At 41.9% G+C, this 25,533-nt stretch overlaps 1 protein-coding gene across 2 annotated transcripts in view; it reads left to right on the plus strand.

Annotated features, from left to right (window-relative positions):
* Nucleotides 1-25,533, plus strand: part of jmjd1cb (jumonji domain containing 1Cb) — a 148,053-nt gene that overhangs the window by 112,612 nt on the left and 9,908 nt on the right. For both annotated transcript variants that reach the window (XM_023265186.3, XM_055004364.1), the window contains 17 exons: nucleotides 3,638-3,743; nucleotides 3,965-4,089; nucleotides 4,412-4,555; nucleotides 5,864-5,905; nucleotides 8,649-8,919; nucleotides 10,122-10,670; nucleotides 10,769-11,120; nucleotides 11,993-12,989; nucleotides 13,149-13,346; nucleotides 15,864-16,036; nucleotides 17,707-17,869; nucleotides 18,162-20,640; nucleotides 21,589-21,790; nucleotides 24,094-24,308; nucleotides 24,394-24,546; nucleotides 24,818-24,907; nucleotides 25,270-25,394. In XM_023265186.3, coding sequence (XP_023120954.2) covers nucleotides 3,638-3,743; nucleotides 3,965-4,089; nucleotides 4,412-4,555; nucleotides 5,864-5,905; nucleotides 8,649-8,919; nucleotides 10,122-10,670; nucleotides 10,769-11,120; nucleotides 11,993-12,989; nucleotides 13,149-13,346; nucleotides 15,864-16,036; nucleotides 17,707-17,869; nucleotides 18,162-20,640; nucleotides 21,589-21,790; nucleotides 24,094-24,308; nucleotides 24,394-24,546; nucleotides 24,818-24,907; nucleotides 25,270-25,394 — 6,384 coding nt within the window. The remainder of the gene's footprint in view (nucleotides 1-3,637; nucleotides 3,744-3,964; nucleotides 4,090-4,411; nucleotides 4,556-5,863; nucleotides 5,906-8,648; nucleotides 8,920-10,121; nucleotides 10,671-10,768; nucleotides 11,121-11,992; nucleotides 12,990-13,148; nucleotides 13,347-15,863; nucleotides 16,037-17,706; nucleotides 17,870-18,161; nucleotides 20,641-21,588; nucleotides 21,791-24,093; nucleotides 24,309-24,393; nucleotides 24,547-24,817; nucleotides 24,908-25,269; nucleotides 25,395-25,533) is intronic.

Below are 25,533 nucleotides of genomic sequence, written 5' to 3' on the forward strand. Positions count from 1 at the left end.
TGATTCTAAAATTGTGAGTGTGGGCATGCGTGGATGTCTGTCCCTTTGTGTTAGCCATTGGATGGAGTTTCAACCTGTCCGGGGGGTACTCTGCCTCTCAGCCAGTGTTAGTAGTGATATGCTGCAGCTCCCTGTGACCCTCTACAGGATAAACAGGGTAGGGTGAATGGATGGATGTGTTTGGCAAGGCTACTTTAATGCAGTGTTAGATTTGTAAATTAAAATGATGGATTACATTAACTTCCTTGATGTTTAGTTTATTTAAATAGTCTAAACAGAAATGTATACAAAACTATTTCATGCATTAGTAATTTCCCAATTAGCTTGTGTATACCGTGAAATAAAAGCACATGCTGCATACTACCATAGAAGATTTTATTGTTTAACCTATTGACACGCTTCAGTCACATGCAGGATTTGTAGTGAATCCTTGTTTTCATGCACTTGATTCTGGGTTCTTTTCCCTTTAGTCTGATGAAAATAGACCATCCAGTGGTCATGGTGCCCATGTTGCCATGGTAACACTGTATATTGTGTGTGTTTTGCATCCAAACAGCTTGCGGTGAGCCAGAATAGATTGCAGTGGTAGTAGAAGAAATATGCTCACGGTCATATAGACGTGTGAGTGTAAAGCTAAACATCGAGTTCTACGAGGCTGTGTTAAAGTTTCACTCACATCACTGTTAGTAGAAGCTCCTCCTGCTCTGGTGGTGGTGGTGCTAGTGTTCCTTCACATTAAAGATGTCCTGCTCCTCTGCTGAAATCAGTCTGCCAGCCTCAGTGTTAGTAGTGGTAGGAAGATGACATGGTTTAGAGTAAAACTGTTGGTGGATACGCTATAAACAAAATTTCTTATCCGTCTTTATGGCAGTCTGTTGTCGGTTTCCGTCTAAAATCAATTGTTCAAAAAATTAGAAATAACTATAAAATAATAGGAATACTATAAGGAAGAAATACAAATATCCATGCACTCTGTCCTCAGGTTCTCCTCCAACACAAAACTAGATTCTAGGAACAGCTAAGAAACTACCAGAGGACCTGAGGGATTTATATTTGTACATGTTTTAAAACTATGTCAGACAGTCCGGCATTCAGAGCAAGACCATATAGAGATTTGTAGACAAAAGAAACTAATAATAAATTATAGTACTGACAGTTCGCCATGTGTTGTAAATGCTGTCCTTGTCCTGGGCAGAACATGAGCATCTGAATTTTGTATAAGTTGTAGTTGATCTGTGTTTTGTTCTTGTTTTTTTCATTCTTGTTGCTATTGTTTTTTTTGTAGACCGCACAGTAGAGTTTTACAATAGTCAAGTCCTTCTAGTGATCAGAGTATGTACTGGTTTCTCAATGTTGACCTGAAAGAGAAAAGGATGCACTTAAAAGATAAAATGCAATTTTTTTTCTTTTTCTTTTTTTTTTTTTAACAGATTCTGGATGTTAAAATCAAAGTAGAAATTAGAAACTATGATGATTAGTAGGTTTTTAGCATGGTCTTGGAGACGAAGTACCAATAAATACAATTAAGAGTCCAGTTTTTCTTTCTGTGCCTTTGCTTGCTGGTTGAGCCATTCAAGCTTTAATGTGTAAAATGTACCTATGGAGGGCATCAACAGGGCTTGTGACGTCAGGGGGAGCAACACTGTAGAGTGGAGGATCATCAGCATAACTGTGGAAATTGATGCCGTGTCTCCTGATGATGCTGCTAAGAGGAAGCATTTAAAAGCTGAAAAGAACTGGGCCTAGGATCAAGCCTTGTATTAGTCCACAAGAACTGCTATCATTTTTAGAGACATGCTTATCAAGGGCAACAAAAAATCCTCTACCTGTGAGGTGGAACCTAAACTATCCATGTGTAATGCCACAGAGGCCCATACATTTCTATAGTATATGCAAATCTTATGGTCAAATGTTGCATCCAGGTCCAATGTAGGTCGAAATTACTTTGATAAAATACAAGAATGACAAAATAGGCTATTTTAAAACTACTGACTTAACTGTAAATTGTTACACTGAGGATACTGTCACCTTGTAATGGCCAACACCAACCAACGAGTGTTATCTTTTTGTTGTACTGACAGGTTTTATGCTTCATACTGCATGAACATCTTGTCATCATTGGTGGTAAAACATAAAAATAACTTAATACATCCATCATTCAGTTGTAAGGTAGTGTTTTTTTATGTAGTATCACACACATTTGATTGAGAAAACACTGTCCTTGGCATAATAGTCAGTCGTCAGAATGACAAATGTAAGAATATAAGACACGTTTACTGCAGCCTTTTGCTCTGCATTCCAGTGTGCTATTCTTAGTGACACGCTGTTTTAATTTAGAGCTGAACAAGTCTGTGAAAGTAGAACACTGCAGCAGGATAGACAGAGAAACAGAGATACGTAAAGGTGAAATGAAAGTCGTGTCCTCATCTCGTCAGCTCTGCTTCCTGCTGAGTCTCAACCTCACTGTCTCCGTTTGACTTCTGCCGTTCTGCACTGAGAGTAGACATTCAGGTTGCACTGATACCTGATCTTTTTTGTGAATTCAGTGGATAAGCATGTAATATGTTTGCTGCAGCAACATGTGGAAGTAGTGGCAGTCAGCTAGCTGTGATGATTGAGTGGATGAATTACATGACAGGTTTAAAAAAAATACCTTATTTAGATTTTTTTTCTTCAGTTATTAAGCTCACCAGTCACTTCCTCAAGGTGACAATATGTGCAACCACCCCCTCTTTTTGTCAAAATCAACTACTGCTATGTGTCAACTCATCACTGGACAGAGTTACTATGAATTTAGAAACATTTCTCAGTGGACAAACAGCAGCAAACAGCAGTCTTTTTGGGATTGTTTTTATCTTGCACTTTTATTTGTTTTTCGTGCCACCAAGAGGAGTTGCTCTAAAATTTTCTTTTGTATGTATGAATATGGTAGTATGTATGTATTTGGAGTTCTTCACTTGTTCTTATGAGTGCACTCTTCTGGACAGAGATCTCAGATGTTGTTCCTGGCATCTGCTGAAGCCATGTCTCCATGATTAGTGCCTCTGTGCTTTCTTTCAAACTTTTCCAGCCACTGGTATGTTTTCTTGATATCAGCCACTTCTTCTATCTGTCGGTGATATTTTCCATGCAGGTGCTTGTCCTTCCCTGACAGTCCTTCTTCCTCTTCCTCCTCCTCATTATCAGGTTTCTGCAGCCTGAGGTATTCACACAGCAGGTCATCACAGGTGACCTTCCTGCACTATGCCTGGGTCTTGGTTGTTTCATCCTGGATAGTGGCGCAGACACTCACTAGTCCTCAGTCTCCGTCCTTCAGCTTTGTATAGTCTCAGGGTTACATACTTGGGGTGAAACCCTCTGTGAATTGTGAGAAACTTCCTTGTCATGATATCAGTGGCATCTGTCTCTTCCTTTGGCCAGGTTATCATACCAACAGAATATCTGATTACCGGCAGGACGTATATATTGATGGCTCGTATCTTGGTCTGTCCATTCAGCTGACTTTAACGACCTGTCTCATGTAGTTATTTGGCTGACCTCGTCATTTACATTTGTCAGTGAGACTCCAAGGTATTTGCAGCTGTCCTGAGCATCTAGTATACTGTAGTTCAAACCCTTGTGTGTTTGTGTCTTTCAGGATGAGGTGGACAGTCTGAACCCAGTGTTAAGAGACAACCCTCAGCTCCACGAAGAAGTGAAGGGCTGGCTCAAAGACCAGAAGGTGCAGGAAATTTTTATGCAAGGTAAGCTTTTTATGAACTATAGCCCTCTGTATCAGTGTTACTATGTATAATGGAACATTGTAGCAATATATTGGTGTTGTTTTTTGTCACTATGTTCTGCTGACTGTGCACTTATTCTGCTCAGTCTTGTCATTACTGTAGCTGGTGTGTCTTATAGAATGAGGAACCTGCTTTCAAGTCTGATCATACCACTTGATGGAACTGTTTTCTATTGGTTTCAGGTCCCTACTCGTTGAATGGCTATCGTGTGCGTGTGTACAGACAGGACTCAGCCACCCAGTGGTTTACTGGCATCATTACGCATCACGACCTATTCAGTCGAAACATGGTCGTTATGAATGACCAGGTACGTACACACATGGAATTTTCATCATTCTTAACAACCATCAGCAAAACTACTGAGAACTTAATTGTAACTTTACATCCCTATAGACAGCTGTTGACAATGATATGCTAATGTTATCTCATATCTTTGCCAGAAAATGTGTTTTAAGTTGAATTGTAGATGAATTGGGTTGCTATTATTCATGCATGACACTTCCATCCAAGAAACAACATTTGCTAAATTTAAGAGCAAAGATGTCAAGATGCTAACTCAGCTTTTTGAGGAGGAAGAGATACCTTGAAGCAAATGTGCAGTGTAAAGGAAATCTGGTGTGTATGTTCAGGTGCTAGAGCCTCAGAACGTGGATCCCTCAATGGTCCAGATGACCTTTCTGGATGACGTTGTCCACTCTTTGCTGAAAGGAGAAAACATTGGCATCACTTCCAGACGGAGGTCGCGATCCAGTCAGAACAACAACAGTGCACACGTGAGTACACGCACGCACGCACACACACACACACACACACACACACACCTGTTAAGAGCATCCTAGTATCAGCCACTGATTACCTGTCATTCATGTCTCATTGTAAAATTTTGAAGATTTGACTTTTGAAGAAAACTTAGGAACAACAGGAGGGCTGCTATATATAGAATTGTCCAACTGAATCATTCAGAATTCTTCATAGCCTTATGCAAAGAGCTGGTAAGAGCTTGTCGAATAGTTTTACTGTGTGAAAGTGATGAAGAAAGGAAAACCTTTAACCAGTAACAAAAAAAATCTGACACACACACTAAGGATAGAAATGTGAATATAGTACAGAACACACACTTTTCTGCTAAATTAATGCATTGCTAAAAATCCAGTACTCCTTTGCAAGACCAAAGAATAAGAGAACATGGCCCGTTTGACGCAGATCCAGCCTTAAGTAGAGAAACAAACAAAATCAGCAGTGCTTAATGTTTCACATTTTTCACGTTTTGCTGTACAATAGATTTAATGTACCCAAGATTGCAGTTCAAGATTATTTTCAATATTGGTTAATCTGCGGGTTCTTGTCTTGATTCATTGTTTAAAACGTCAGACTACCAAGCCACTTTGCATAAAGTATAGCCAAAAACAACCAATATGTGATGTTTGTTGTTGTCTTTCTGTCATTAAGCGTTAGACTGCTGCTTTGATCTAGAAACTATTCATGTAACCTTAGCATGGTCTACATTGCATCTGTTTACCTGTCTTGTTTCAGAGACATTGGTCAGCACAGCCACTAAACACTCCACAAATCTTTAATCGTACAGTTTTCCAAACAGGGAAAATCTGATTGTTTTGCAGACATTTCTTGTTTCCTGAATTGCTCAGTTGCTGTGGATTTTTACATAGAACTGTTTGACCAGTGGCTCCTGAATCAGGTTTCTGCTTTCAGAGATCTATCATTGGAGATGGCTTCAAAGTAAAAGAGGTCCCTTTGTGCTTTTTGATTAATTTGACATTAAAACTTCACACCCACAAACATTGTCTGTTGTACTGGTTACTAATCGGCTCCTTTCATGTGACTGCGAAGTCAGCAGATGACTTTTAAAAAATTGTATTGTTTGGTGAAAAATTGGCACAACGACCAATATGAAAGGAGCTCACATTGAACACTCAGCCCGTCACTTCTGGTCCCGCAGTCATTAACAAAATCTCCCCTTGTCCCACATTCTCTTTATATTCATTTCATTTTATTTTTGTTTTAATTTTTAAATTTAATTTGATTTTATTTAATTTTATTGTCTTGTTGTTGAAACATTTAAGATGGCGGGAGGGAGACCCAGCGGGACCACTGGCAACATTCAGGTACCCCCAAACCCCCACTCCTACACCAGCCTCCAGCCCTTCATGACCCACACTGTCCACAACACACAGCAAATACAGAACATTTTTTAATATGTAACTAAAGCTGACATACAGGATCTGTGCTTGATGATTGTATTTTGTTAGTGTACCTCAAGATCTCCAGCCAAATTTCCTGAGAATGCCCAGTGCTCACCCCAAATTTTAACATTTCTTCCCAGCTCGGTGGTAATGATGTTCTGAAATGTAACTTTACAGCACTGAATTAACAAATTAGAGTGTGTGTTTTTAAACTCATTGCCAGGTATAATAAATTCTGCATTATGGGTTCTGTCACTTTAGTAAGAAAACTCCAACTGTCACAGCAAGCTAGCTCTTGGGTGCTAGTCTTTAGTATTTTATTTCATTGCCACTTTGGTATCTTTTGGTCATCAGACCAGCTCTGTGTTGTGGAATATGTTCAGCTTTTTAGTGCTGTTTAAAAGACAGGAAAATTGTAAGTGACATTTGTAAACAAGTGTACTTTAATGCAGAATATTTTTGCTCATACAATAATTGAATGATTAAATATGTGACATACTGTAGATATAAATGACTTCAACTAGACTTGAACTTTTATAAAGGTAAAATATGAGGTTTTGTAACAGGCTAATGGTAAAGCAATACAGGCTACTTCAATCACTTTTCATCTCTTCACTATATCTTTTAAACAATATTTAGCTTCAGTATGACATTTTCAGCTTGATATGAATTTTATTGTTGAATTTGTACTCCCTGCCTTCTGTATTAGGTGGTAATGCCTTATTGAGAGTGGAGAAGAGCAATTTTCTGCACCCATCAACGTTAGATTATCTCAGTTTAACACTAAATTTGGTACTAGTTTAAAGAAAGATTACCAATCACCAAATACAAAAACAATATTTCAGATGCATAGAGTTGTTCCTGATGTAGAGACACACACTGTTAAATGTCTGTCAAAATCTGGAGGTGGTATGTGAAAGTGAACGGTTAATTTCAAGAGGAACTACGCCCACGCCAAATGTCCAACTCACTACTCACGATCTAGTGATTTCTTCAACTTCTGCCACACCCTCACAGCATTTCAGTGTACAAAGGCTACATCGCAGTTGGGTGTGATCACACATACAAAGGTTGTAGGCCACTCCAGGATATGATGATGGGTGTGGTGATGTAAATGAACCCCCAAAGGCCTTTGTGTAGTGAAGGGGTGCACTTAAATGACCAGCTCTGAAATCAAATCCAGGTTGTAATTCTAAGAAACAGTAACCTCTCAGTTTAATTCCTGCTTTTTGTCTAAGTTGCACTTTCTGTGACTTGGAGATAACACCCAGCTTTACTTACAGAATAAAATTGAGAGACAAGTATATATTTGCCCTCAAGTCCTGTCAACCTTACCTCAGTCATGTTTATATTTTAGATTTGGAGTATAGAAGCAAACAGTTAAAGACGTGTCCGAATACATTCTGACTGTCAGTCATTTGTGTACGTTACATTATTTCCAGTAGTTCTTCCTCATTAATAATGTCAAATGTGTACTGTTGGTGGAAGACTATCGTATCTGGCTAGCTGAAGGCATTATATGTATGGAATTGCAATACGTTGAAACATGTTTGCATGTGTTCATTCTCATTTACATACAACAGAGACACACAATACCAGAAACAACTTCATTTGGAGCGTGTAGCCAATTCAGTAACTCTGTTAAAATTTCTCCTTTATGAAATTTTATGTTCAGATTTTCTTGAAACGTTAGCAATTCAAGCTGCTTTTTTATTGTGTTGGATTAAACAGAGAAGTGTTGCTAATATGGTGTCTCCTGGCATTACAGATAATGGGGACAAAAATAGTAGAAACATCTAATGTGTGACTACTGACTGCTGAGGAAGCTGATTACATGTAACCTGCTGTCAGATCATATGTTTTCTGTGACTGATACATGTAATGGAAAAAAAATGTAAAAAGGTCTATGAGCACCAAATTAAATATCAAGTTTCTTTTGTTCAGTAGATAGCAGCACTGACACTCAGCAGCTGGAAATCAGTGCTGATGAAGATATAGTTGCATATAAAAGGGAGTGCTGAGAGTTCACAGTGTTTTGTGGTTGAAAATGAGGAGCTTTACATTTTGAAGTCGACACTAAGCAGTAGACAGTAGATTAAAGTCTTTTCAGAATAAAGTTCATACAGAACGTGTGGGGAAAATGCTGTTTATAGTGTATTAAACTGCATAATTAAAAAAGAAATTGGTGTTTTGTGCGAAATAAATATATGGACAAGAGACAGACATGACAGTATATAGCTACATTCCATTCCAATTTCTATTGATTTGATTTTGATTTGATTTTGATTTTTTCATTACCTCAGCATGTAGGGTGACTGTATTCATGCTGGTAGATCCAGTAGAGACGACTGAGGTTGTAGCTGAGAAGACATTTACCACTTTATCTACAGTATCTGGCTCTGTAAAGCAAGGGAGGCCAGATTGTGGCATCAGCAGGAATGCAAACTCCAGATAACCATACAGTTGAATCAACATCCCAGTCAACCGTCAAACAACATCTGAACATTAGAACGTGAAGAAGGAAAGGCCAGTGTATTAGTGACTGTAAGGGTGTACCAAATAAACTAGTAGGTCAACATGCGTACGCACTTCTTGTAATGAATGTAACTTACACTTCTATATGTGTCTGTACATGAGTTAATTTGTCATTTTTACATTCTTACAGAGTCACTACACACGAGCCCAAGCCAACAGCCCTCGCCCCATCATGACATCATCCGGCCCCAACCCTAAAGGTTCCCAGGGAGCAATGGCCTCCCAGCAGCAGAGCCAGTCGCAGCAAAGCCAGCAACCAGCCAGCCAATCCCACCACTCACCAGGAAGTAGTGGGCGGGAGCAGAGAGAGCAGCGCAGCTCTCGCTCTTCCAGGAGGAAAGGATCAGATAGCAGTATTCCAGAGGAGGACAAGGACAGGAAAGAGGAGCCCACAGGACGAGGTGAGAACTGTCACCACCACACTGGAGTTGAGATCTAGAGATTGTATGCACACATCTAAAGATATGCTGCGGCAGCACTGCTAGTGAAGGGATTTCTTTGCCCAGTGAGGACAGAAGGAGTAAAATTTTACCTTTTTTTTTTGTAATGCCACTGGCCATGTGAAGGGGTCATCATGAGGCTTTAGATTGAAACTGCTTTTCTTTATTGCCACTATGTTATTTTGGACCCTAATATAAACACTAAACATAGTCCTTATTAAGCAGATGAATTGGCGGTGTGTTATGCTGTCTGGAAAAACTAAGCAGAGTTTTCTAATTTACAAATGATGGACCACTAGTAACTGTGGTGCTGCTTGACTGAATTTTGGTGTTCAAGACATAGGACCAAATTGTTGTAAAACAGATCGTAGCATCGGTCATTACAACTTCCCGGGCTTAAACCAGTCAGCCACCAGCCAGTGGTGGAGAGAATGACATGGATCGTCTTGTTAAACTGTAATGCTGTGCTAGGAAACCTTGGGTCATCGTATTAATGTGAATGTACCACCTACCTAAACATTGTTGAAGACCTTTGTGGTTCGTGGTGGAGCCATGCTGCTTTTTCTTCTAGAGGTTGTAATGGACAGCCGTTTTGCTGTTTTCAAGCCAGTTAGCGCTGACTCTGATACCCACTGTATTCCTCTTTAAGCACCAAGATGCAAGATGGCCGTCTTCTCATCATCTTGCAGTTCTCCTCTTTTAGACATTGTTGACTGATAATTTAGGTTGGATGATCTGTTTATTCTACATATGCAGTTTATGCACAAATTATTAGTTATTAAAAATGTTTGTAAAAAGATGCTGTACTTATTTAACTACTGTGATCAAATTTAAACAAAATGATCAGTGTTGAAAGCCTGCTGTAGACTTTGTACAGAAAAAAACAGGCGGTCTAATAATTACTTCCAAAGCTGTATGTCCTATGAGATTAATTTTTTGCATATTTTTTTTGACTATGGTCTGTGTGTTGTCATTGATCCTACAAATACAGATATGTGGTTTCTGGTCCACATTGCTACCCTATGACTGGTCGGAATTCATATTACGACTAGTCAGTGTAACCAACACTAGTTCAAAGTAAAAAATAAAAGTAAAAATTCTGAATTTTCTGCACAAGGAGACTAATGTGTCCAACAATAAGTCATTTCTTTTCATTTGTCCAGAGTCCAAGTCCAAGGTGAAGCAGGCAGTGAACAAACGGAGGAAGGGTGAAGAAGATGAGAAGAAGACAGGTCTAAAGAGGCTCAAGACTGACATGACATCTGATTTATCAGAGAGCAGTGACTCAGAAAACCCACACAAGAGGACTGCCCACTCTTCCTGCTCCTCTTCCTCCTCATCGTCCTCCTCCTCTTCTTCCTCCTCCTCCTCTTCCTCTTCCTCAGAGCCTAACTCTGAAAATGAGCTAAAGACTCGCAGCAGTGATGTAAAACCTAGTGCCGTCTCCAAAATGGAGGAGGATGAAAAGCCACTGTCGCAAGGACCCAAAATGAATGATTCCTCAGCTCTCATTGGACGCATGTCCCCATGGGTGGAGCTTCAAGCAACAGAGGATATCAAGAAGAGTGTGGTTAAGGACGCAGAGATAACTAAGGAAGAGGAAGAATTGGTGGCAGTAACACAGATCACCCAGCCGCCACGGCAGCTGACACCTCTGATGTCTGATGCAGTCCAGGGTGGCATCATGGAGAACAGCAAGAATGCTGTGAAAGGTACAGCAGCTTCACGCCCTCTGTCATATATATGATGATTACCAGTTAGTTTAGTATTCTTACATAATTATGTGATTTTTTTTATTTTATTTTTTTAGCATCATCTCGATCCCAGACACCATTGCTGTCCCACCTTCATGGAGGTGGCGTGATTGACATCACAGATGACGCCCAGGCCACTGTGCACCGTGAGAGTTCAGAGGCAGTATCAGCGCTGCTAGCCTCCCAGAAGGCAGAATCCACAGCCCTCTCACCTTACCTCCCTCTCAACCCCTCCCCGGTCTCCTCGCCTCCCGTCCCTCCATCTCCCTCGGCATCAGAGGGAGGCCGCAGGATGGAGGTAGAGCCTCCTGTTCAGCAGCAGCAGCAGCTAGGAATCATGGGAAGTGGAATGACAGCAGCCAGGAGCTTAAGCAGCAAAATAGAGTTTGCTCCCTCTGAAGTCATCAGGTGAGAGCAGAAAGTGTATTTATGGACATTTCTTAGAGTCTGGTTTTGAATGAAACTCATGTTGCTTTTTAAGGTGTCCTGATACAATGACTGCGTGGTTGCACTAGACATTAGATAGATCCTCTGGTCACAAAAAGATTTCATGCAGCTGTGTGGTGACCTCAAATGTGTAAGCCCAAGGAAAGAGAGTCAAACCTCCAGGCATGAAGTGCACCACTTCCTTTACGTTTTCTTTTTTTTCAATGATTTTATCACACTTGAAAACTACTGTGTTCCTATGCTCAAGACTTTAAGTAGTGTCAAAGTAATGTTTTTGTCATCAAATTTCCATCAGATTAACGGAAAGGAATTAATTTACATTACACTTTAGGAGTCATTGCATCTGGGTGAGCTGACTGACTCTTTTACATACCTATGGCTATGCTAAATAATTTTCTGAATTTCACTTCTACAGCACCTAATGGCATAAAAAACGACAGATGAGTATAATCTGCAAGATTGCAGCAGTAAGATAGCAATACCTTACAAAAATAAAAATGAAGTTCTAAATAAACGGATCACCAGTTGAGCCAAATTAAGAAAACCTTTTGCATAAAAGAACTCTTAAAGCCTAAATCATGATCAAGCTTTGTTTTCATGGGCCTGGACCTGCAATCATTCAAAAAGCTCCTGTTCTGAGGATCTCAGGCTGCTATCAGGGTATAAGATGCAATATAGTGATGTAGTGATATTTTTAAATTAAACGGTATATTTGTCCTGAAATTGAGACCATGTTTGTATGCCATTGTTTTATTAATTTACAATAAAAAACACGAGTAATAGTTTAGCATGTACATAACTAAAAGGCAGTTTCTTCTATGCTATGCTTTCAGGCCTGTCACATCGATGGCCGAAAACGTGTTGCTGGTGGAGAAGGAGAAAACTGTCCTTCCTCATCATCATCTTCATCTTCATCATCATCAGCAGCAGCAGCAGCAGCATCACACACAACTGCAACACTACACATCTATCCACCCTGGCATCAGGAGTCCATCTTTATCTGAAGAGACGAGAAAACATCCACAGCAGCAACTGTCCCCCCACAAGATGAACACAGCCCCTCCCACCGACTTAGCCAAGTCCAAAATGAGCCCCAGCCCAAACTCCAACTCAGCTCAGCTCGACCCCCTAAAACAAAAATCTCAGCACCCCAACAACTCTCTGAGCCACTCCTACCCTAGTACAAACCCAACTGACCTCCTCAAAACTAAGCCTCACCCAGGCATGCTCGACATCTCTAAACCTAAACCCAACACCTCCCCAGAGGTCTCTAAACATAAAATACAAAGGTACTCGGACACCTCCCCACCTCCAGCAGGCCGTTTATCCTCTAAACTGGAGTCGGCAGAGCCTCAGCGGTCTGGTTTCAAGCCAGTGCCGCCACGGTCGGAGTCGAGTGGAGTCAGTACGTGTAGCAGCACCAAGAGTCCGCTGATCATCGATAAGAACGAGACCTTCACTGTTTACAGGGATCCAGCACTGGTTCGCTCTGACACAGAGAACTCCGTCTCTGCAACTGTCTCTTCCAACCATGTGACAGCGTATCTCCATCCCCATCTGCACACCTTGCACTCCCCCTCCCCCCACTCCCCCTGCCTCACTCCTGCATCACACCCCCATGCCACCCCCCACGCCGCCTCCCACCTCCTCGCGCCTCCTCACACCTCCGCCCTACCTCACCCGCACCTTTTACCCCCCGGGGTGCTCCCGGCCATGCCCCCACCTGCAGCCAATCTCCTCGGGGGCCACCCTCGGCTCGACACCCCAGGCGGTTTGGGTCATCTCGCCCTGCCTCACCCAGCAGCCGCACACCAGCAGCAGTTCCTACAGGTCTGACTCCTGATATACAACCCAGCTGTGGGGTTAAATGCATGCCAATGGGAAGAAAGTCATTTTGCCTCCTCTTTCAGTTTAACCACTTACATTGTGACAGTTCGAAGCTGAACAATCTTTAAGATGATAAGCTAATAAATGTGCCTTTGTTTTCAGGGTCAGGGCCCTCCTCCACCCCCTCTTCTAGCCCAGGCTCACGGCGGGGCAGCAGGGCTTGGCCTATACCCCATCCTTTGGCAGTACCCTAATGGAACACCAGCGTCCTACCCCCCAGGACTCAACCTGCCCCCCACAGCTAAATGGGTGCACCCTGAGAATCCTGTCAGTGTAAATTCTGAAGCCTCGCTCAGGAGGGTAGGTGTATTCATGTTAACCTGTGGATGTGAGTCTGTGTCATTCTGTCACAGTTTTCTGTTTCTCCTGGAGTAACGTTGGACATTAGCAAATTAAAGATGAAGGGCTGGATGTGATGGAGACATTTGGCAGGTAGGGAGATTTAGAGGAGGGATGAAGAAAAGAAGCCAATAACTTCAGGAGAATTTTGAAATACAGTAGTTGCCTGTCTACGTGTCTCCAAAGTGCATGTTTTTGCTTTTGCACCTTTTTAATGAGTCAGTAGAGACAGATGTTATTGCACCTGTTCTAACTATGCTGAACTCTACCAAATTTGATGCAGTAGAAAAAGCACAATGCTGCAACCATTTTAGCCATTTGGAGAATGTTGTGGTGTCGAACACGCCACACTCTGCCACTATGTGGATTGCATTTTTTATAACTGCTACAGCTGGCTAGTAGAAAGGGTTTGAGGAAGTGTCCACATTTGAGGGAATTATTCTTTGCCAAGATGACAGAGGAATGTGATCAGTGCTGTTTGTTTGCTGGGCGTCTGTCTGTCTGGACTAACAAGCCCAATTCAATAATACTTGGTGGAGAGGTGAGCAAAGGCAGAAACCATTAAATTTGTGGTGTGGATCCAGACCATTTTTATTAGAATTGCCCAATTGGGCTTTATCTTTGGAGGAAGATGTACTCTCTCAGCATTCTACTACTTCTTTCAGTTATTTTTAACAGGGAAATTTATAATAATAATAATAATGCATTTTATAAAAATAATAAGATATTTAGTTGTTCATTTTTATCTGTGTGTTAGTTGACTTTACTGAATGTAACCAGTCATTTGACTTACCTTAGAAAGCCTATGTTTATTACCTATTCAGGTACTATATACTAGATGTGGTGATGGTTCCCTGTCACCAAAACAGACATATTACAGTCCCAGATTCTGACCTTTTATGCAGCAGTGCCTGATTTTGTACTACGAGTTTCTGGGTGCTTTGTCATTGTTAATGAACAGCACAAGTCAAGACATTTGCTGACACTTTCCTGCTTGTGGTCACTGGACACTCATGGTACCTAAAAAGTTTAGTCCTTTTCTGTGGACATAGGGCTTCAATGTGAGTCTTCAAATGTCCACTTTTAAATTACAAGGCAGCCATTCCCGATGGGTATTCCATTATTTATAGTCTGTGGAAGAAATGTAGGGTCTGTCTTTGCATTACATCAGCACAGCAGGCCGTCTCTCTAGGTTTCAGTTCAAAGAGAGACTGGTTCAAATTTGCTCGAACCGACTCCTTCGTTCATTAGGGCTGCGCAATGTCCTGGCTGCTGGCAAATCAAATTTTTATGCTCATGTGTGACTCTCAGCAGTTTCTTTTTCATAGCAGTGGGAATGTCAGAAATCAGCGGACGTACAGTGTTACACACATACATCTATACAAGGGATGAACAGATTTTTGTCTTGACCAATTACCAAGGCCAATAGTCGAGTCAAGCATCTCCCCTAAAGTTGTCGTAAACAGACCAGTCTTTCACAAGCATGCCCAGTTATTCCTATTACACAGAAATGCCACAATAATTCTCTTGTTGATGTCATTGCAACCGGAAGTTGTTCTGTCAGCGGTGCTAGGCTAAGGTTATCACTGCAAGGTTTGCTGTACATGTGGCTAATGCTGTTTGGAGTACCCATAACATCTTTCTAAAATGAGATTAACTTTAACATCTTGTTCTGACAGACATATCACTTTAGTAGAGGCACAATGAGCAAAATCTGAACAAAAGCCTAAGGCTATGCTAACAACTAGCAGCTAAGTGAGGAGACAGCCACAGATTACCCAAAAACAGTAAGTAAAAATGTTTAAAATATGGGCCTTAGAGGACAATAAATGTGATAGACCAGTGAAAGATTAGCAAAATAGAGAAGAATAGTAGATGTAAGTGCAGAAGACATACTATACAATCTCAGTCAGTTGATCTTAGAGTAAACTGCAGAGTGACACAGACACACCAATGCACAATTATAAATGTTCACAGCAGTGTAAAACACTGGTATTTTTGTTCTCTATTATTGCCATGTGCAGGATAATACACAACAAGATGTGTTTTAACCTACAAATACCAGGTTGGGGGTTTCTAGGATTGTTATTTTCATACGTGTGTTTGAACTGACATTATCCCTGTTATGCCTTGTCCACTTGATTTTAATCTAAATTTAAATAGTTTTCTCCTACCAACAGCTAAAACTATTTATCTCACAGCTTTGAGTTTTAGACCTCTAATGTGTCTGTCTGAAAATAATCCACAGTTTCCATCCAGTTATAACTGAGTAACCATGGCAAAAGACAAAGTTGTGAACTAAGCATGTGTGTGTTTATTTACTATTATATACTGCACTGTAGGATGACCGTGTGTGTTTGCAGTGAGTTAAATATGATTTGATGCTAAGACATGAATCACCCCATTTGTGTGTCTGTTGATGTCACATTCTGGTTTGTTATTGTGATGGTAATGATGTGTGTTTTGTTGTGTGTGCAGAACACAGCCAGTCCATGGTTGCACCAGGCTGCTGGTAGTGCTGGTGACGGTTTGGGTTTGCTGGGCCACGTTCCTGTCCGGCCAGCCAGCGCTGATGCCCACCGCCCCGCTGTCAAGATCAACACACATGCTAGCCCTCCACTGTCAAAGGCCAGCATGGATGTTCATAAAGAGTAAGCTAAATGATCAGTTACATGTGAAGTTCCTCTCCAAAATGCTGGACTGGCTTCAATCTGACACCAGATATACCAATTCAAATTCATGTGTGTTTCAGTGAAATAGCTGTCACCTTTAAATCCTTCCTTAGATTTTAATGATTTATTCAGAGAAGTTTTTAAAAACTGAACCTTTGAAAACAGTACAAAGGTTCTTTTTTTCAGTGGTTTCCATATAATATCTGATCTGAATTTCTTTCAACTGTACGAATTAAGCTTATTTTCTAAAAATGACTGGATAAAGAAGTAAGAGTTATTTCACACACGTGAAATTTAGAAGTATTGTTTGAGAGGTGTACAGTAATGGATTTGGGTGAAAGCAGTTATTTCTATTTTAAGTTCAATGGATATTTTAAAAGAGGGGCTCTTAAACTACTGTCTAAATTATTTCACACATTCATAAAATTTGTCAGTTAAATTTTGCATTATGGGAAGAGTGATGGAGAATCATGGTCAGTGGGAACACTCGACATTTCCTTTGTCGTAAGAATAGCAATGAAGGACTGTGAAGCTGACCTGGAAGGACTAGCACATGGGAAAGAGAGAGCACCAAACATTTGCTTTGGACATTTGAACTGTATGCTCTTAAAGTTGAAAAGCTCAGTGTTCAGATAGCCCACACAGACCAGTATTAAGTTTGCCCTGAGAGGCAGACAGGGAATGCTAGGTCACTCAGATCAAGTGAAATGGAACTAATCTAATATTAAAACAGTTCAGAGAGAATGCTGTTCATTCAGCAGCCCATGCCCTACTTATGTAACCACCAGCCATTGTTTAGACACTACTGAATACCTATACACACAAACACACAGCATTAGAGATAATTTCACACATCAGTTGTTTCTTTCATTAGCTTAGTTATGTCATGTTCATTAAAATCTGCTGAACTGTGCTAATATCTTGGTACTGTGCAAATGGACTAAACTTTGTTACATTCTTGTCTAAGTTTAAATTGCAGTAGTATCATACTCATGGTTCTTTTTTAAGTGATTCTGAGATTTAATATTTCATGATTATACTTGCTTCATTTTAATTTATTTGAGGTATGTTGCTTAAATTGACACTTGACTCAGGTGTTTTATTTCACTGCACTGTACTTGGATTTATTGCATTTGTCAGTCAGAAGTAGATTTTATTCACAGAAATTCTTCTTTGATGCAACTTGAATTACAACTTTTCAGTAGAACAGGAAACCAGACTGGGAAACATTGACAAACCTTGTCCTGTTTTATTGTGAAAAAATCCATCCGTCCATTATCGATACACCACTTAATCCTCATTAGTGTCACAGCAGGACTGGAGTCTGTCCCAGCTGACTCAGGGTGAATTCAAGGGACACCCTGGATGGGTCACCGGTCTATCACAGGGCTCCACAGAGAGACAGACAACCAAGCACATTCACATTCACACCTACAGACAATTTAGAATCACCAATTAACCTCAGCATGTTTTTGGATTGGACCCAGTGAAAACACAGGGAGAACATGCAAACTCCACATAGAAAGATCCCAGGGATCTTGTAGCTGTGAGGCTAACTCATGGCTAACTACCAAGCCACCCTGCAGCCCCTGTGTGAAAATATACAGTAAAACCTTGGTAAATGCAATAAATGTTTTGTGTGTGTGCAGAGATGTGGATAAGAAAGGCTTCGTGGATCCCATCAGGACGTTGACATTAGGACAGCTAAAACAGGAGCAGACGGACAGAAGTCGCACCCCAACAGGAAAAGATGTTCACCTACATCGCCTTTACCTCGATCCCCACAACAAGACCCGTCTGACAAACACGCAGGTACATGTCTGCACTCGTTCAACGCTCACAATATCATTATTTTGAGTTTAGTATTGTTATTTAAAAGCAGATGGGAAAGAGAAATGTTAATCAGCCTCCTCAATTATATCTCTGCTGGTTAGCATTGACCCTTTCCATCAAAATTGAAATGTAGAATGACATCCAGTGGAAAATTATCAGTCAGACTATATACTGGTCTGCATTTAAATCAACTCACCCTGAAGCAAGTCTGATCTGGTTGTCTGAAAATGTGAAAATGATTCTTAGAGTGTTTCTGCTTTGGGATTTTCAGGATGCAGTTCAGGCAGCAGACCGCGCGAGTAAATACAAAGAGGAGAATCGGCAGATCCTAAAAGAGAGCATTGAGGTTGCTCCCTTCACTGCAAAGATCCAGCGTGCCAGTGACCCTGGAATGGACAGGGACAGAGAGAGAAGCAGAGATCCAGCCTTCCCTGTTCGAATACCAGCTCTTCCTCCTCCAAGCTCCAAGGCCAGCCACGTCCATCCGCACGCCATCCAGTCCGAGAAGAGCAACTACTTCACCACGCTGTCAAACAGTGTGGTGAATGAGCCTCCTAGACTCTACCCCTCCAAAGAGCTCAGTTCTTACTACAACAAAGTATCAGTTGGAGCCCCAGGGGTTGTGGCTAGTGTCGGGGCGGCTGTGCCAAGTCAGGGATCTCTGTCGCTTGGCAGTTACAACTCCAAAGCCTCCCTCTGTAAGCCCCCTCCCCTCATTAAACACCAGCCAGAGGGAGGAGAGGGCTTAGCAGGGAAAATCACTGAGCAGCTCAGCCAGCAGGTGACACTAGTCCAACCCCAGCATCAGCACCACACGAGTGTAGACAGGATAGAACGCCGCAGCCCTGCCATTTCTTCTTCCTCTTCTACATCATCCTCTTCATCCTCTGTCTCCAACCACCATCATCACCACCAACAGCAGCAACACCAGCTCAGGGCAATGCCATCTCTCCACCGAGCACCTGTCTTCCATCCGCCCACACAGCACGCTCTGGAACGCAAAGAGGCTGCAGAGCGAGAGAAAGAAAGGGAGAGGGAAAGAGCGGGTTATGGTGGACGCCTGTCACCACCCACCCTCACACCTATCCAGCCAGTCAGCTTAGTGGCAGCTGGCAGCAAAACATCAGTGGAGCAGCAGAAGCCCCCCACACTGTTGCCGGAGCTCAGGGACATCAAAGGTCATGGAAATGCTGCCGCCATCACCTCTGTGGCCTCTGCCGTCAGTGGGGAGATTATAACTTCATCAACAGATGGGTGGAGAGGTGGAGAGATGATTCAGGATAGAGGAGGGGTGTACTGTGGAGAGAAAGGGCTGTCAAGGGGCAAGCCCCAGGCAGCAATGGCATCAGTCATTGTACGTCCATCTGCATCTGCTAAGTATGACAGCCCTGTTGGTGCTAACAAATCTGGTGCTGTTATTCATAAGGAGCTCCCCCAGGGGAGGTTCTACCCATCCAAAGTTCAGGGTGAAGGTCCAAGACTTGGCGAGAATGCTAGAGAGCCAGGATCTGGAAGGGTTATCCAGCCCAACTCGAACCTGGATGATATGTGTTTCCAGTATAAAAAGACTTCTATGCATGGCATGCAGGGACCTATAGGAGCCAGCGTCACAAACTCTGTGTGCAGGACTGCAGTTTCAGCATCATCAGCGTTTGGTATACAGAATAAAAGTGGGACAGCCCCCTCAGAGCCAGGCTACTCAGTCTCAGATCGGGGTGCATTTACAGCCTTTAAAACCGGCTTTGGAGGCCGCGTGCTGAGCCACTCAGGACTGGAGAGAGAGCGGGAACACCAGGAGGGCTTTGGCTCACGTACCACATCACCAGGGGTGTCTTTGCCTCCAGTTAGTTCAGCAGGAACACCCCTAATACCTAGCTCCATTTCTGGCTCTAGTCAGCCTTACTCTCCCTCTTTTATTCACCTCAAGAAGCACAAAGCTGCTTTGGCTGCAGCTCAGTCGAGAAGCAGCCTCCCTTCTGCTCCCACATCCATAACTGGAAACTCCACCCTAATTGTAGATTCAGTCGACAAAACTCCCATTCATAACTCCCCTCCTCCACCCTCTTTGAGCCAAGCCTCCTCAACCTCGGTTGACAGTAGCAGCGGCAGCTCAGCAAGTGGGAACACAACACCAGGCAAGTCCAGCCCCTTGCCTAATGGCCAGTCCTCTGGATCAGCCTCATCAAGCTGCGGGCAGCCCTCTAATTACCACAAGCTCAAGAAAGCCTGGTTAACTCGGCACTCTGAGGAGGACAGAAACACAACTGCTACCACGTGCTCCACCAGTGCTAAAGCAGAGAAACTGCCCAGCACCACCACCAGCACAAGCAACACCACAGCCATGTCAGAAATGATCAAACCCTGCACCGTCAACCTCAGCGCCTCGACATCCAGTGAAGTGGAGATGAGCAAAGACAGTGCAAGCAAAGGTGACAGAGAGAGACAGCTGGAGGAGAAGCTGTTAGGGGCGGCAGCAGGAGGTGGGGAGGAGAGAAAAGCGGCTCCTTTGTCGAGACGGGGAGGCAAACGCTCATACGAGTCCGGTTCAGAGAGTGCAGGTGATGACTCTGACACAAGTGAGAGCAAGATGGAGGGCCGAGCCAAACGTCAGCCTAAACCAACCTACAAGAAGAAACAGAATGACATGGCCAAGAAGAAAGGAGACAATGAAAAAGACGAAGACGACACGAAGCCCAACGGTATCTTCAGATCAGCCAGAGAGAAGACGAAGCTCAAACTTGCCAGCAGCAGTAAGTCTTATATTGTTGGAATTTACGTTCATTTCTAAATAGTTTCCCAGGTAGGACGAGGCTTTTTTCTGTACTTTTGTTATAGTATATAACAAATCTCCTGGGAAATGCTGCATTAGTTGAGAACTTTTTTCAGCCGCGGATTAGTCCATGTTTGTCTTTTAGCTGATATTTGCAGCCGCAGGGTGGTATATGTCAGATTTAGTAGAAATACGGAGTTTAGCGTTGAGGCTTATTGATTCAACCTGACCATAAACAACCATAGACCTTTATGGCACAGAGGAATAAGGTGAAGGCCAGTATTCAGATAGTTACAGTAACAAAAGGACTGTGTGGGAAACATAGTCCTGAGAAAAGATGGTGTTCAAAAATAATTAGACACTTGGCTGCTAAATGTTTCATGTGCAGCTACAATCGGATTACACACATTATATACATGTTAGTAGGATACAGCCATTGTTGATTTTAGTCATTTTGTGGGATTTGATGCCCAGAAAGAAATAGTTGTAGCTGATGAAGTAATCAAATATGTGGCTTTTTGGTTTTTGGGCACTGCATCTTCCATATTAACCTGAAGGCCCATTTTTTAGCAAACAAATAATGTTCATTTGATGAGCAATGAGCAATTAATGAGAAAAACAGAGAACCAAGATACAGACATATAGTATATTATCCTTTACACCCATAGGCTGACTCATTTTTAAATATTAGTAAAAGGGTTCTTTATGTAATTCAATATTCCGAGATTTTGAGCAAACTAAAAATGTGGGGGAAAAAAGCATTGAGATTGCTCAAGTATACGGTTTCTTCTCTCTAGCTGAAAGTTTGTTTTTATGTCTGTTTTGTCATGTATTATTATCTCTGTCACCAACTTGTTGAGCAACTCTTATTAATCTCATAATAAAACCTACGTATCCTTATTGACCTACTAATTTGCACTCTCTTCAGATGGAATCCCCCGCTCTGTGCTGAAGGACTGGAGAAAGGTGAAGAAGCTGAAGCAGACGGGGGAGTCTTTCCTGCAGGATGACTCGTGCTCAGAAATCGGACCCAACCTGCAAAAGTGTCGAGAGTGCAGGGTGATCCGCAGCAAGAAGGGCGAAGAGCCGGCACATTCCCCCGTCTTCTGTCGCTTCTACTATTTCAGACGGTAAAGCTTGCATTCTACACGTTTTTTGTTTTTTTGCAGTTATTTAGTGTTGCATCTATCCACCCAACCTATGCATGTGTTGAAAGTACACGAAATAATGCACACTTTCTTGATTCAGAATAATTTTTGTAAGTGACATGTATCACACTATTGTACGAAGACTGAACTGCACAGATTAAACTGTAATCCATCCAGCAGGCAAATAAACATTGATTGTATAGCTGTGCTAGCACCTATATCCAGTATAAAAGCCCTCCAGTTTGGCGTGAATAGAAGCTTTTCTATTAATTTCAAAAAAATTTGAAACTTCCTGTCTCTCAGTTGATCCTCTTGTTGTTCTCCATGTCCTCCTCCACGTTTATTTTTACAAGGCTGTGAAGTGCTGCCACCAAATGATGACAACAGACAGTATTTGCATACAGACACATTTTAAACAAAACATCTATTCCAATCTGATTATTCTGACAGTAGTTGCACAGCCACACATCTGATATGAATGCAGCCTAGGACCACATATGCTAGTGCCCTAGATCTGGAAAAAAATGTTTTTCTGGGTTTTTTTCACCCTATTTGAAAAGCATCATTGTTACTTGAAGGCAAAGGTTGAATTTTCAGCACTTAATGTGAATCTAGTCAGACATTCTTGTATTCCTGGGAACTCCTGAAACCCTCCCTATTTACAGCTATAATGAGCTTTGATGCCCTCAAGGACAAAAATGCCCCAATTATTTACCACCATTCATTTTCCCTGAAGACAATGTCATTTAAAGAGTGGGGGAATTGGATTTGCTTTTTTGAGAGATAAAGTGTGGACAAGAGAGAAGTAAGATGGTCTATTTTTAAAGGCCTGCCTCTCTCATGCACACATTGACTGTGAATGCACAGCACACATGCACTTGAGTTGGATAAGCAGCCACAGCAGCTGCAGTCTGGGATCTAACAGGGCAAGTCTGCCAAAGAGGATTTTCTGCTCTATAATCTTTACCTTACTGACTCACTGCAGAGCTGCTGCTGCAATACCTCCCTCTCTCTCTCTCCCTCCCTCCCTCCCTCCCTCCCTCCCTCCCTCCCTCCCTCCCTCTCTCTCTCTCTCCCCACCCTCCTCTCTACATCTCCAATTCTAATTCGTGCTCTGTCACCTTAAATCACCTTCCTGCCTGGCTGAGTAGGCTGGGATTTTCTAAACATTCAACTGAGCTGACTGGGTTATTTAAGGACACCCCAGACAATGATGCTTTTACATGGGAAAGTCTCATCAAGAATAGCATCCTCCCATCCATCTGTTGAGTCATACTGTCACTCAGTGTCAGTTTTCATTACTTTATTTTTATTACATATGCCCTACTTTTTGACATGAGTATTATATGCCAAATATAAGTTAAGTAATTCATAATGAGGAAATCCAGTATGCAGCAGAAGTGAGTACACCCTATGTGCAATGCGACTTAGTTGTCAAGTCATTTAAAATTGTATCAAATACAGGCCCTACAGTAGGACTTCAGTGCAACAAAAGTCAGTGCAACTTTGATTACTGAGATTATTTTTCATTACCTCCTATGTCCATCTTTATTTTTGATGACAAACTCAGTCCTCCTCTGCATGGAGAATACCAGTGTTGCTCAGATTTCTGGAGAGATTTTCTGCTATTCTTCATAGACTGTTTTTTCAAGGTCCTCTTTGCTGTAAAGGCTGAGTTGCTTTACCATACCTAAAATACAGAAAAGTTGTTTTATTAAATGAAGATCAGGTTACATGCTTGGCCAGGTCATTTTTTTCCACTTTGTTCTTCTTTAGGAATTCTTGTGTGATTTTACAAGCATGCTTTGGATGGTTAAGATGCTGAATGTTTCCCTTTCACCAAGTTTCAGCAAACTGGGAGTCATCTTGTCAGACAGTATTTTGCTGTATCAAGAATTCATAGCGCCCTGTGTACTACTATGACTTTCTGTATCTCCCAGTTATTTCTATAACACAGATTTTTAGTTGATTACTGATTTTCCCATATCTTTTTCATCGCTGAAGTCCTATAGTCAGATTTGTCAGCTCCTCTGGCTATTTTTTGTCCATGTGGAGCCGTGACACAGAATTTTGTGTTTGGTACTACTAGCTTCCGGTAACACTGAAAGTTCAACTACAATTTAAACAGCATACAAACATGTTATGTAATGTGCACTGTCCAAAAAAGGTTTTCTCTGTCTCCATCGTGTGTTATAAGTCTAAGAGCATACATTTATTATGTGGTTTTCCCACATGTTCCTGAAGGATCATCTCTGTTGTCTCCTTTTCTGTTTCCACTCATCCAGGCTTTCCTACAGTAAAAACGGAGTTATCCGAATGGATGGCTTCTCCACTCCGGACCAGTTTGACGATGAGGCCTTGAGCCTGTGGGTCCCTGGGGAGATTGATGAGACCCACCTGGACCAAACCACAGCCAAGTACATCCTCAGTTTCATAGGAGACAAATTCTGTCAGATGGTAGTGACTGAGAATACTGCAGCTAGCTGGGTTAAGAAGGATGGTAAGTTGTCCTAAAAATGTCCGACATTTTGATTGACTACACATTAATATGCTTTTAAATTGAAACTGTTCTGTGTGTGTTTTAGCCAAGCTGGCATGGAAGAGAGCAGTGAGGGGGGTGAGGGAGATGTGTGACGCATGCGAAGCAACACTCTTCAACATCCACTGGGTCTGTCAGAAATGTGGCTTTGTTGTGTGCCTGGACTGCTACAAGGCCAAGGAAAGACGGAGCTCCAAAGGTCAGCATTTGTATGTTCAGAGAGGTGACCCCCCAAAAGAGTGTTGCCCATGTGTGCAGGCCAATAGATGGACTGTGGACGCAGAAACCATGAATTGGCCTTTAATGTCTGAAATCTGGATTTAGAAAAAGTTAACAATGTAGTATACAACAATATTAATATTCCCGCATACATCTGAACCGATGGTAAAGAACTAAGCAACCTTGAAACTGTGTTTTTAAGTGTGATGGGTGTCTACTACAAAGTGTGACTTGTGTCTCTCTGTGATCAGATAAAGAACTATATGGATGGCTGAAGTGTGTTAAAGGCCAGCCCCACGATCACAAACACCTCATGCCAACACAGATCATACCTGGCACAGGTACAGTACATGCTAGCGTCTTTTTGTCTTCCTGTTTACACCACTTTCTAGGCACGTCTCCACCTCTGAGCTGCTCTGTTTTGCCATTTCCTGAATACATAGTAGCATAGTATTGTGTGATTAGTATTGAATAAAGATGGATGAAAAGTGAGTAAAATTTTGAGTAAAGTGGCTCATTTGTTTGTTTTACATTGTTGTTGTTTTTTCGGTTACAACCTCAATCCAAAGGGAGACGTCATGTTACTGCATCAACGTGTTGAATTTCGCAGCCCAACTGTACCATTCTAATGACGATCTAGATTTTTCCACTGAATGTTATTTCTGAAATGTTTAAATTCAGCTGCATCTTTCTGATGTTTCAGTGCTGACAGAGTTGGTGACATCCATGCACACCCTGAGAGACAAGCATGAAATCAAATCTCATTGTCCCTGCATGAGCAAGCAGAACCTCCTTACCAAACTACCTGCCACCAACGGAGTCTCACAGGTACTGTACATTATTCCACGTCATGGTCTGGGACACTGTATATATGCACCTTATATAGATTTGGAATATCTAAAGAGCACTTTTAGGCTCCTTACATGTGAGTTAATCTTTCTGATCAGTTGAAGTTTTTGCTGTGATA

The sequence above is a fragment of the Amphiprion ocellaris genome, chromosome 18 (assembly GCF_022539595.1).
Source record: "Amphiprion ocellaris isolate individual 3 ecotype Okinawa chromosome 18, ASM2253959v1, whole genome shotgun sequence".
Classification (NCBI taxonomy): Eukaryota; Metazoa; Chordata; class Actinopteri; family Pomacentridae; genus Amphiprion; species Amphiprion ocellaris.